Source organism: Nerophis lumbriciformis, linkage group LG02 (assembly GCF_033978685.3).
Source record: "Nerophis lumbriciformis linkage group LG02, RoL_Nlum_v2.1, whole genome shotgun sequence".
Classification (NCBI taxonomy): domain Eukaryota; kingdom Metazoa; phylum Chordata; class Actinopteri; order Syngnathiformes; family Syngnathidae; genus Nerophis; species Nerophis lumbriciformis.
In genome coordinates, this window is record NC_084549.2 from 4,915,001 (window position 1) to 4,930,000 (window position 15,000).

Sequence of the window (15,000 nt, forward strand, 5' to 3'; positions counted from 1 at the left end):
TCCAATGTTAGCACACTTTTTCATACGTTAGCACACTTTACATTTTGTAACGACACTTTTCTTTCATTAGTACACTTTCACTTTCATTAGCACGCATTTTCATTTGTTAGCACACTTTTTCATATTTTAGCACACTTTTTCATTTGTTAGCACACTTTTTCATTTGTTAGTACACTTTTTCATTTGTTAGCACGCCCTTTCATTTGTTGGCACACCTTTTCACTTGTTAACACACTTTTTCCATTTGTTAGCACACTTTTTCATATTTTAGCACCCTTTTCCGTTTGTTAGCACACTTTTTCATTTGTTAGCACACCTTTTCATTTGTTAGCACACTTTTTCATTTGTTAGTACACCTTTTCATATTTTAGCACACTTTTTCATTCGTTAGCACACTTTTTCTATCATTAGTACACTTTCTCATTCATTAGTACACTTTTTCTTTTAACACACTTTTTCCTATGTTAGCACACTTTTTCATTTGTTAGCACACTTTCTGTCATTAGTACACTTTCTCATTCATTAGTGCACTTTTTGTTTTGTTAGCACACTTTTTCATATGTTAGCACACTTTTTCATTTGTTAGCACACCTTTTCATATTTTAACACACTTGTTCATATGTTAGCACACATTTTCATATGTTAGCACACATTTTCATATGTTAGCACACTTTTTGTTTTGTTAGCACACTTTTTCTTTCATTAGTACACTTTCACTTTCATTAGCACACATTTTATTTTGTTAGCACACTTTTTCATATGTTAGCACACTTTTTCTTACATTAGTACACTTTCTCATTCATTAGTGCACTTTTTGTTTTGTTAGCACACTTTTTCATATGTTAGCACACTTTTTCATTTGTTAGCACACCTTTTCATATTTTAGCACACTTGTTCATATGTTAGCACACATTTTCATATGTTAGCACACATTTTCATATGTTAGCACACTTTTTGTTTTGTTAGCACACTTTTTCTTTCATTAGTACACTTTCACTTTCATTAGCACACATTTTCATTTGTTAGCACACTTTTTCATACGTTAGCACACTTTTTATTTTGTAACGACACTTTTCTTTCATTAGTACACTTTCACTTTCATTAGCACGCATTTTCATTTGTTAGCACACTTTTTCATATTTTAGCACACTTTTTCATATTTTAGCACACTTTTTCATTTGTTAGTACACTTTTTCATTTGTTAGCACACTTTTTCATTTGTTAGTACACTTTTTCATTCGTTAGCACACTTTTTCTTTCATTAGTACACGTTCTCATTCATTAGTACACTTTTTCTTTTAACACACTTTTTTCCTATGTTAGCACACTTTTTCATTTGTTAGCACACTTTTTCTTTCATTAGTACACTTTCTCATTCATTAGTGCACTTTTTGTTTTGTTAGCACACTTTTTCATATGTTAGCACACTTTTTCATTTGTTAGCACACCTTTTCATATTTTAGCACACTTGTTCATATGTTAGCACACATTTTCATATGTTAGCACACATTTTCATATGTTAGCACACTTTTTGTTTTGTTAGCACACTTTTTCTTTCATTAGTACACTTTCACTTTCATTAGCACACATTTTATTTTGTTAGCACACTTTTTCATATGTTAGCACACTTTTTCTTACATTAGTACACTTTCTCATTCATTAGTGCACTTTTTGTTTTGTTAGCACACTTTTTCATATGTTAGCACACTTTTTCATTTGTTAGCACACCTTTTCATATTTTAGCACACTTGTTCATATGTTAGCACACATTTTCATATGTTAGCACACATTTTCATATGTTAGCACACTTTTTGTTTTGTTAGCACACTTTTTCTTTCATTAGTACACTTTCACTTTCATTAGCACACATTTTCATTTGTTAGCACACTTTTTCATACGTTAGCACACTTTTTATTTTGTAACGACACTTTTCTTTCATTAGTACACTTTCACTTTCATTAGCACGCATTTTCATTTGTTAGCACACTTTTTCATATTTTAGCACACTTTTTCATTTGTTAGTACACTTTTTCATTTGTTAGCACACCCTTTCATTTGTTGGCACACTTTTTCACTTGTTAGCACACTTTTTCCATTTGTTAGCACACTTTTTCATATTTTAGCACCCTTTTCCATTTGTTAGCACACTTTTTCATTTGTTAGCACACCTTTTCATTTGTTAGCACACTTTTTCTTTCATTAGTACACTTTCTCATTCATTAGTACACTTTTTCTTTTAACACACTTTTTCCTATGTTAGCACACTTTTTCATTTGTTAGCACACTTTTTCTTTCATTAGTACACTTTCTCATTCATTAGTGCACTTTTTGTTTTGTTAGCACACTTTTTCATATGTTAGCACACTTTTTCATTTGTTAGCACACCTTTTCATATTTTAGCACACTTGTTCATATGTTAGCACACATTTTCATATGTTAGCACTCTTTCACTTTCATTAGCACACATTTTAATTTGTTAGCACACTTTTTCATATGTTAGCACACTTTTTCTTACATTAGTACACTTTCACTATCATTAACACACATTTTCATTTGTTAGCACACTTTTTCATACGTTAGCACACTTTATATTTTGTAACGACACTTTTCTTTCATTAGTACGCTTTCACTTTCATTAGCACGCATTTTCATTTGTTAGCACACTTTTTCATATTTTAGCACACTTTTTAATTTGTTAGCACACTTTTTCATTTGTTAGTACACTTTTTCATTTGTTAGCACACCCTTTCATTTGTTGGCACACTTTTTCACTTGTTAGCACACTTTTTCCATTTGTTAGCACACTTTTCCATATTTTAGCACCCTTTTCCATTTGTTAGCACACTTTTTCATTTGTTAGCACACCTTTTCATTTGTTAGCACACTTTTTCATTTGTTAGTACACCTTTTCATATTTTAGCCCACTTTTTCATTCGTTAGCACACTTTTTCTTTCATTAGTACACTTTCTCATTCATTAGTACACTTTTTCTTTTAACACACTTTTTCCTATGTTAGCACACTTTTTCATTTGTTAGCACACTTTTTCTTTCATTAGTACACTTTCTCATTCATTAGTGCACTTTTTGTTTTGTTAGCACACTTTTTCATATGTTAGCACACTTTTTCATTTGTTAGCACACCTTTTCATATTTTAGCACACTTGTTCATATGTTAGCACACATTTTCATATGTTAGCACACTTTTTGTTTTGTTAGCACACTTTTTCTTTCATTAGTACACTTTCACTTTCATTAGCACACATTTTTATTTGTTAGCACACTTTTTCATATTTTAGCACACTTTTTCATTTGTTAGCACACTTTTTCATTTGTTAGTACACTTTTTCATTTGTTAGCACACCCTTTCATTTGTTGGCACACTTTTTCACTTGTTAGCACACTTTTTCCATTTGTTAGCACACTTTTTCATATTTTAGCACCCTTTTCCATTTGTTAGCACACTTTTTCATTTGTTAGCACACCTTTTCATTTGTTAGCACACTTTTTCATTTGTTAGTGCACCTTTTCATATTTTAGCACACTTTTTCATTCGTTAGCACACTCTTTCTTTCATTAGTACATTTTCTCATTCATTGGTACATTTTCTCATTCATTAGTACACTTTTTCTTTTAACACACTTTTTCCTATGTTAGCACACTTTTTCATTTGTTAGCACACTTTTTCATACGTTAGCACACTTTATATTTTGTAACGACACTTTTCTTTCATTAGTACACTTTCACTTTCATTAGCACGCATTTTCATTTGTTAGCACACTTTTTCATATTTTAGCACACTTTTTCATTTGTTAGCACACTTTTTCATTTGTTAGTACACTTTCACTTTCATTAGCACGCATTTTCATTTGTTAGCACACTTTTTCATATTTTAGCACACTTTTTCATTTGTTAGCACACTTTTTCATATTTTAGCACACTTTTTCATTTGTTAGCACACTTTTTCATTTGTTAGTACACTTTTTCATTTGTTAGCACACCCTTTCATTTGTTAGCACACTTTTTCCATTTGTTAGCACACTTTTTCATATTTTAGCACCCTTTTCCATTTGTTAGCACACTTTTTCATTTGTTAGTACACTTTTTCATTTGTTAGCACACCCTTTCATTTGTTAGCACACTTTTTCCATTTGTTAGCACACTTTTTCATATTTTAGCACCCTTTTCCATTTGTTAGCACACTTTTTCATTTGTTAGCACACTTTTTCATTTGTTAGTACACCTTTTCATATTTTAGCACACCTTTTCATTCGTTAGCACACTTTTTCTTTCATTAGTACACTTTCTCATTCATTAGTACACTTTTTCTTTTAACACACTTTTTCCTATGTTAGCACACTTTTTCATTTGTTAGCACACTTTTTCTTTCATTAGTACACTTTCTCATTCATTAGTGCACTTTTTGTTTTGTTAGCACACTTTTTCATATGTTAGCACACTTTTTCATTTGTTAGCACACCTTTTCATATTTTAGCACACTTGTTCATATGTTAGCACACATTTTCATATGTTAGCACACTTTTTGTTTTGTTAGCACACTTTTTAGTACACTTTCACTTTCATTAGCACACATTTTAATTTGTTAGCACACTTTTTCATATGTTAGCACACTTTTTCTTACATTAGTACACTTTCACTATCATTAGCACACATTTTCATTTGTTAGCACATTTTTTCATACGTTAGCACACTTTTTGTTTTGTTAGGACACTTTTTCTTCCATTAGTACACTTTCACTTTCATTAGCCCGCATTTTCATTTGTTAGCACACTTTTTCATATGTTAGCACACTTTTTGTTTCATTAGCACACTTTTTAATTCAGTTCATCAGCCATGCTGCACCTCCCCCTCCTCCAGATGTTTGTCATCCGGACCCTCCTCCTTTTTAGTTGGCGCTCATTAATTAGACAGGAAGTGCTCTCTTTTTGCTCCATTTTCACCATAAAAGCGTGCTGGTGTGTGTGTGTGTGTATGCACGTGTGTGTGCACGTGTGTGTGTGTGTGTGTGTGTGTGTGTGTGTGTGTGTGTGTGCGTGCACGTATGTGTGCGTGCGTGATGATAATAATCTCTGGGATTTAGCGGCAGTAGATGTCGGCGTGCTTTGGCTACACACCCCCATGAGGGCTGCAAACAGGAAGTGACATCATAAACAAGCACCTGGTTGTGACTTCTTCTGGCTGTTGTTTAATAGGACATTTAATAGATGACCTTTAACCTTAGAGTCATGAGTAAAGTATGAAGGCAAGTGTGGGTCTGATGCAACACCCTCAATACGTTTGAAGTACTCGATTATGTCTTTGATTATATCATATTTACGTTTGCACATCCTTGTGACGAAGTACTCGATTATATCTGTGATTATATCATACTTACATTTGTACATCCTTGTGACAAAGCACTCGATTATATCTGTGATTATATCATATTTACGTTTGTACATCTTTGTGACGAAATACTCGATTATGTCTGTGATTATATCATATTTACATTTGTACATCCTTGTGACAAAATACTCGATTATGTCTGTAATGATATCATATTTACAATCGTACATCTTTGTGACAAAGTACTCGATTATATCTGTGATTATATCATATTTACGTTTGCACATCTTTGTGACGAAGTAATCGATTATGTCTGTGATTATATCATATTTATGTTTGTACATCTTTGTGACAAAATACTCGATTATGTCTGTGATTATATCATATTTACATTCGTACATCTTTGTGATAATGTACTCGATTATATCTGATTATATCATATTTACATTTGTACATCTTTGTGACAAAGTACTCGATTATATCTGTGATTATATCCTATTTACGTTTGCACATTCTTGTGACGAAGTACTCGATTATATCTGTGATTATATCATGCTTACGTTTGTGCATCTTTGTGACAAAGTACTCGATTATGTCTGTGATTATATCATATTTATGTTTGTACATCTTTGTGGTGAAGTCCTCGATTATATCTGCAAATATATCATATTTACATTTGTACATTCTTGTGACGAAATACTCGATTATGTCTGTGATTATATCATATTTACATTCGTACATCTTTGTGACAAAGTACTCGATTATATCTGTGATTATATCATATTTACGTTTTTACATCCTTGTGATGAAGTCCTCAATTATGTCTATGATTATATCATATTTACGTTTGTACATCCTTGTGACAAAGTACTCGATTATATCTGTGATTATATCATATTTACGTTTGTACATCCTTGTGACAAAGTACTCGATTATATCTGTGATTATATCATATTTACATTTGTACATCTTTGTGACAAAGTACTCGATTACATCTGTGATTGTATCATATTTACGTTTATACATCTTTGTGAAGAAGTACTCGATTATGTCTGTGATTATATCATATTTATGTTTGTACATCTTTGTGGTGAAGTCCTCGATTATATCTGCAAATATATCATATTTACATTTGTACATTCTTGTGACGAAATAGTTGATTATGTCTGTAATTATATCATATTTACATTTGCACATCTTTGTGAGGCCCAGGGGGTAGATGAGATCCGCCCGGAGTTCCTTAAGGCTCTGGATGCTGTGGGGCTGTCTTGGTTGACAAGACTCTGCAGCATCGCGTGGACATCGGGGGCGGTACCTCTGGACTGGCAGACCGGGGTGGTGGTTCCTCTCTTTAAGAAGGGGAACCGGAGGGTGTGTTCTAACTATCGTGGGATCACACTCCTCAGCCTTCCCGGTAAGGTCTATTCAGGTGTACTGGAGAGGAGGCTACGCCGGATAGTCGAACCTCGGATTCAAGGAGGAACAGTGTGGTTTTCGTCCTGGTCGTGGAACTGTGGACCAGCTCTATACTCTCGGCAGGGTCCTTGAGGGTGCATGGGAATTTGCCCAACCAGTCTACATGTGTTTTGTGGACTTGGAGAAGGTATTCGACCGTGTCCCTCGGGAAGTCCTGTGGGGAGTGCTCAGAGAGTATGGGGTATCGGACTGTCTGATTGTGGCAGTCCGCTCCCTGTATGATCAGTGTCAGAGCTTGGTCCGCATTGCCGGTAGTAAGTCGGACACGTTTCCAGTGAGGGTTGGACTCCGCCAAGGCTGCCCTTTGTCACCGATTCTGTTCATAACTTTTATGGACAGAATTTCTAGGCGCAGTCAAGGTGTTGGGGGGATCTGGTTTGGTGGCTGCAGGATTAGGTCTCTGCTTTTTGCAGATGATGTGGTCCTGATGGCTTCATCTGGCCAGGATCTTCAGCTCTCACTGGATCGGTTCGCAGCTGAGTGTGAAGCGACTGGGATGAGAATCAGCACCTCCAAGTCCGAGTCCATGGTTCTCGCCCGGAAAAGGGTGGATTGCCATCTCCGGGTTGGGGAGGAGATCTTGCCCCAAGTGGAGGAGTTCAAGTACCTTGGAGTCTTGTTCACGAGTGAGGGAAGAGTGGATCGTGAGATCGACAGGCGGATCGGTGCGGCGTCTTCAGTAATGCGGACGCTGTATCGATCCGTTGTGGTGAAGAAGGAGCTGAGCCGGAAGGCAAAGCTCTCAATTTACCGGTCGATCTACGTTCCCATCCTCACCTATGGTCATGAGCTTTGGGTTATGACCGAAAGGACAAGATCACGGGTACAAGCGGCCGAAATGAGTTTCCTCCGCCGGGTGGCGGGGCTCTCCCTTAGAGATAGGGTGAGAAGCTCTGCCATCCGGGTGGAGCTCAAAGTAAAGCCGCTGCTCCTCCACATCGAGAGGAGCCAGATGAGGTGGTTCGGGCATCTGGTCAGGATACCACCCGAACGCCTCCCTAGGGAGGTGTTTAGGGCACGTCCGACCGGTAGGAGGGTGTGGGGGTGGATTTCATTTTCGCGGGGTTTGGTCCGTTTTAACACAAAGAAAATGGAAGTATGAAGGCGCCCCTAAATCCTGTGTATGCCGCGAGTCCAGACGCCGCGTCCTCGACCGTCAGGGACCGGGGAGAGACCGCGTGGACCCCCGCCACACCGTCTCCACTGCAGACCGGGGTGTCGATGTCGACAGTCAACTCGTTGACCGCCGCCGCGCTGCTCACCGCCGTGCTGTTCGCCGCCGAAAATAAATGTTGGTTTGGCCCGCAGGTGAGCCGGCGCTGGCCCGGGAGAACAACTGTCTGAACGCGGCCAAAGCCTGCAACCTGAACGACACGTGCAAGAAGTACCGCTCGGCCTACATCAGCCCGTGTACCAGCAGGGTGTCCACGGCCGAGGTCTGCAACAAGAGGAAGTGTCACAAGGCCCTCAGACACTTCTTTGACAAGGCAAGACACCACACACACACACACACACACACACACACACACACACCCCTTACATGGCGCTCGCTGACCACGCCCTCGTCTCCTTCCATAAACACCACACAAATAAACAATACACAAATAACACAATACTGTGACATCCATCAGCACACGAATAACACAACACAAATAAACACCACGCAAATAAACACCACACAAATAACACAACACTGTGACACCCATCAGCACACACATAACACAACACAAATAAACACCACACAAATAACACAACACAATAAAACACCACACAAATAAACACCAGAAAAATAAACAATACACAAATAAACACCACACAAATTTACAATACACAAATAAACATTAGACAAATAAACACCACACAAATAACACAACGCTGTGACAACCATTACCACACAAATAAACACTACACAATAAAACACCACACAACTAAACAGAACACAAATAAAGACCAAAGAAATAAACGCCACACAAATAAACACAACACAAATAAACACCACACAAATAAACACCACATGATAAAACGCCACACAAATAAATACCACACAAATGAACACCACACAAATAAACACCACACAAATAAACACCACACAACGAAACGCCACACGAATAACACAACACAATAAAACACCACACAAACAAACACCAGACAAATAAACAATGCACAAATATACACCACACAAATAAACAATACACAAACAAACAATACACAAACACACAATACACATCAACACCACACAAATTTACAATACACAAATTAACATTAGACAAATAAACACCACACAAATAACACAACGCTGTGACAACCATTACCACACAAATAAACACTACACAATAAAACACCGCACGACTAAACAGAACACAAATACAGACCACACAAATAAACACCACGCAAATAACACAACACTGTGACACCCATCAGCACACAAATAACACAACACAATAAAACACCACACAAATAACACAACACAATAAAACACCACACAAATAAACACCAGACAAATAAACAATACACAAATAAACACCACACAAATAAACAATACACAAACAAACAATACACAAATAAACACCACACAAATTTACAATACACAAATAAACATTAGACAAATAAACACCACACAAATAACACAACACAATAAAACACCACACAAATAAACACCAGACAAATAAACAATACACAAATAAACACCACACAAATAAACAATACACAAACAAACAATACACAAATAAACACCACACAAATTTACAATACACAAATAAACATTAGACAAATAAACACCACACAAATAACACAACGCTGTGACAACCATTACCACACAAATAAACACTACACAATAAAACACCATACAACTAAACAGAACACAAAAAAAGACCAAAGAAAAAAAACGCCACACAAATAAACACAACACAAATAAACACCACACAAACAAACATCACACAAATAAACACCACACAATAAAACGCCACACGAATAACACAACACAATTAAAACACCACACAAACAAACACCAGACAAATAAACAATACACAAATAAACACCACACAAATAAACAATAAACAAACAAACAATACACAAACAAACAATACACATAAACACCACACAAATTTACAATACACAAATAAACATTAGACAAATAAACACCACACAAATAAAACAACGCTGTGACAACCATTACCACACAAATAAACACTACACAATAAAACACCACACACATAACACAACACAATAAAACACCACACAAATAACACAACACAATAAAACACCACACAAATAAACACCAGACAAATAAACAATACACAAATAAACACCACACAAATAAACAATACACAAACAAACAATACACAAATAAACACCACACAAATTTACAATACACAAATAAACATTAGACAAATAAACACCACACAAATAATACAACGCTGTGACAACCATTACCACACAAATAAACACTACACAATAAAACACCATACAACTAAACAGAACACAAAAAAAGACCAAAGAAAAAAAACGCAACACAAATAAACACAACACAAATAAACACTACACAAATAAACACCACACAAATAAACACCACACAACAAAACGCCACACAAATAACACAACACAATAAAACACCACACAAACCAACACCAGACAAATAAACAATACACAGATAAACACCACACAAATAAACAATACACAAACAAACAATACACAAACAAACAATACACTTAAACACCACACAAATTTACAATACACAAATAAACATTAGACAAATAAACACCACACAAATAAAACAACGCTGTGACAACCATTACCACACAAATAAACACTACACAATAAAACACCACACAAATAACACAACAGAATAAAACACCACACAAATAACACAACACAATAAAACACCACACAAATAAACACCAGACAAATAAACAATACACAAATAAACACCACACAAATAAACAATACACAAACAAACACCACACAAATAAACACCACACAAATTTACAATACACAAATAAACATTAGACATATAAACACCACACAAATAACACAACGCTGTGACAACCATTACCCCACAAATAAACACTACACAATAAAACACCACACAGCTAAACACAACACAAATAAAGACCAAAAAAATAAACGCCACACAAATAAACACAACACAAATAAACATCACACAAATAAACACCACATGATAAAACACCACACAAATAAACCCCACACAAATAAACACCACACAAATAAACACCACACAACAAAACGCCACACAAATAACACAACCCAATAAAACACCAGACAAACAAACACCAGACAAATAAACAATACACAAATAAACACCACACAAATAAACAATACACAAACAAACAATACACAAACAAACAATACACACAAACACCACACAAATTTACAATACACAAATAAACATTAGACAAATAAACACCACACAGATAACACAACGCTGTGACAACCATTACCACACAAATAAACACCACACAATAAAACACCGCACGACTAAACAGAACACAAATACAGACCACACAAATAAACACCACACAAATAACACAACACTGTGACACCCATCAGCACACAAATAACACAACACAATAAAACACCACACAAATAACACAACACAATAAAACACCACACAAATAAACACCAGACAAATAAACAATACACAAATAAACACCACACAAATGTACAATAGACAAATAAACATTAGAACAATAAACACCACACAAGTAACACAATGCTGTAACAACCATTACCACACAAATAAACACTACACAATAAAACACCACACAACTAAACACAACACAAATAAAGACCACACAAATAAACACCACACAAATAAACACCACACGATAAAACGCCACACAAATAAACACCACACGAATAAACACCACACATTAAAACGACCCACAAATAACACAACACTGTGACAGCCATCACCACACAAATAAACACCACACGATAAAACACCACACAAATAAACACAACACAATAAAACAACACACAAATAAACATCACACAAATATTACAACGCTGTGACACCCATCACCCCACAAATAAATACCACACAAATAAACACCACACACATAAACACAACACTGTGACACACATCAGCACACAAATAAAACACCACACAAATAACACAACACAATAAAACACCACACAAATAAACACCAGACAAATAAACAATACACAAAAATACACCACACAAATAAACAATACACAAACAAACAATACACAAATAAACACCACACAAATAACACAACACAATAAAACACCACACAAATAAACACCAGACAAATAAACATTAGACAAATAAACACCACACAAATAACACAGTGCTGTGACAACCATTACCACACAAATAAACATTACACAATAAAACACCACACAACTAAACACAACACAAATAAAAACCACACAAATAAACACCAGACAAATAAACAATACACAAATAAACACCACATAAATAAACAATACACAAAAAAACAATACACAAATAAACACCACACAAATTTACAATACACAAATAAACATTAGACAAATAAACACCACACAAATAACACAACGCTGCGACAACCATTACCACAAAAAAAACACTACACAATAAAACACCACACAACTAAACACAACACAAATAAAGACCACACAAATAAACACCACACAAATAAACACCACACAATAAAACGCCACACGAATAACACAACGCTGTGATAACCATCGCCACACAAATAAACACAAAACAACACACAAATAAACACCACACAGATAACACAGCACTGACACACATCAGCACACAAATAACACAACACAAAGCCAAACCAATAAACACCACACAGATAACACAACACTGACACACATCAGCACACAAATAACACAACACAATAAAACACCACACAAATAAACACCACACAGATAACACAACACTGACACACATCAGCACACAAATAACACAACACAATAAAACATCCCACAACTAAACAGAACACAAATACAAACCACACAAATGAACACCACACAAATAACACAACACTGACACACATCAGCACACAAATAACACAACACAATAAAACATTACCCAAATAAACACCACACAGATAACACAACACAATAAAACACCACACAAATAAACACCACACAAATAAACACCACACAGATAACACAACACTGACACACATCAGCACACAAATAACACAACACAATAAAACATTACACTAATACACACCACACAGATAACACAACACAATAAAACACCACACAAATAAACACCACACAATAAAACACCACACAAATAAACACCACACAGATAACACAACACTGACACACATCAGCACACAAATAACAACACACAAATAATCACCACACAGATAACACAACACTGACACACATCAGCACACAAATAACAACACACAAATAATCACCACACAGATAACACAACACTGACACACATCAGCACACAAATAACAACACACAAATAATCACCACACAGATAACACAACACTGACACACATCAGCACACAAATAACAACACACAAATAAACACCACACAGATAACACAACACTGACACACATCAGCACACAAATAACAACACACAAATAAACACCACACAGATAACACAACACTGACACACAAAAGACAGAAGAGGAGCAAGCAGCAGAAATATGTCATGTGTTGTTTTATGATGGACATCTTCTCATTGTTTACCTGCTGAACCAGCAAACACAACCACAACAACACAACAACAACACAACAACATCCTCTAATGAACTCAACCAGCACAAAAATCAACAAATGTTTAAAAACTAATCATCATAAAATGATAATAATAATAATTTGACCAATAGAATACTAAACATGATAACTATGATTTTAATACAAATATTAATAGTTATTTAACTAACTAATGCAATAATGTTGACGACAACAAATAAAGAATAATAAGTAGTGACAGTAAACAAATGAGTAATAAAATATTATTCTTATAATTCTAAGAAGTGTGAAGATGTTTTCCAGTCATGTGACCTAGAAGTTGACCATGTGACCTAGAAGTTGCCCATGTGACCTAGAAGTTGCCCATGTGACCAAGACATTGACCATGTGACCTAGAAGTTGCCCAGGTGACCAAGAAGTTGACCATGTGACCTAGAAGTTGCCCATGTGACCAAGAAGTTGACCATGTGACCTAGAAGTTGACCATGTGACCTAGAAGTTGCCCATGTGACCTAGAAGTTGCCCATGTGACCAAGACATTGACCATGTGACCTAGAAGTTGCCCATGTGACCAAGAAGTTGACCATGTGACCTAGAAGTTGCCCATGTGACCAAGAAGTTGACCATGTGACCTAGAAGTTGCCCATGTGACCAAGAAGTTGACCATGTGACCTAGAAGTTGCCCATGTGACCTAGAAGTTGACCATGTGACCAAGAAGTTGACCATGTGACCTAGAAGTTGACCATGTGACCTAGAAGTTGACCATGTGACCTAGCAGTTGACCATGTGACCTAGAAGTTGACCATGTGACCTAGAAGTTGACCATGTGACCTAGAAGTTGACCATGTGACCTAGAAGTTGACCATGTGACCTAGAAGTTGACCATGTGACCAAGAAGATGACCATGTGACCTAGAAGTTGCCCATGTGACCTAGAAGTTGACCATGTGACCTAGAAGTTGACCATGTGACCTAGAAGTTGACCATGTGACCTAGAAGTTGACCATGTGACCTAGAAGTTGACCATGTGACCTAGAAGTTGACCATGTGACCTAGAAGTTGACCATGTGACCAAGAAGATGACCATGTGACCTAGAAGTTGCCCATGTGACCTAGAAGTTGACCATGTGACCTAGAAGTTGACCATGTGACCTAGAAGTTGACCATGTGACCTAGAAGTTGACCATGTGACCTAGAAGTTGACCATGTGACCAAGAAGATGACCATGTGACCTAGAAGTTGCCCATGTGACCTAGAAGTTGACCATGTGACCTAGAAGTTGCCCATGTGACCACAGGTGCCCGCCAAGCACAGCTACGGCATGCTGTTCTGCTCGTGTCCAGCAGGCGACCAGACGGCGTGCTCAGAGCGGCGCAGACAGACCATCGTGCCCGCCTGCTCCTACGAGGACAAGCACAGAGCAAACTGCTTGGAGCTGCAAGACAACTGCAGGACTAACTACATCTGCAGGTAGAAC

At 36.4% G+C, this 15,000-nt stretch overlaps 1 protein-coding gene across 1 annotated transcript in view; it reads left to right on the forward strand.

Moving 5' to 3' along the window:
* LOC133578269 (GDNF family receptor alpha-1-like) overlaps window positions 1-15,000 on the forward strand; it is a 165,440-nt gene that overhangs the window by 117,630 nt on the left and 32,810 nt on the right. Inside the window, exons 4-5 of the mRNA XM_061932598.2 lie at window positions 8,129-8,307; window positions 14,821-14,993. Of these exons, the coding sequence (XP_061788582.1) occupies window positions 8,129-8,307; window positions 14,821-14,993 (352 nt within the window). The remainder of the gene's footprint in view (window positions 1-8,128; window positions 8,308-14,820; window positions 14,994-15,000) is intronic.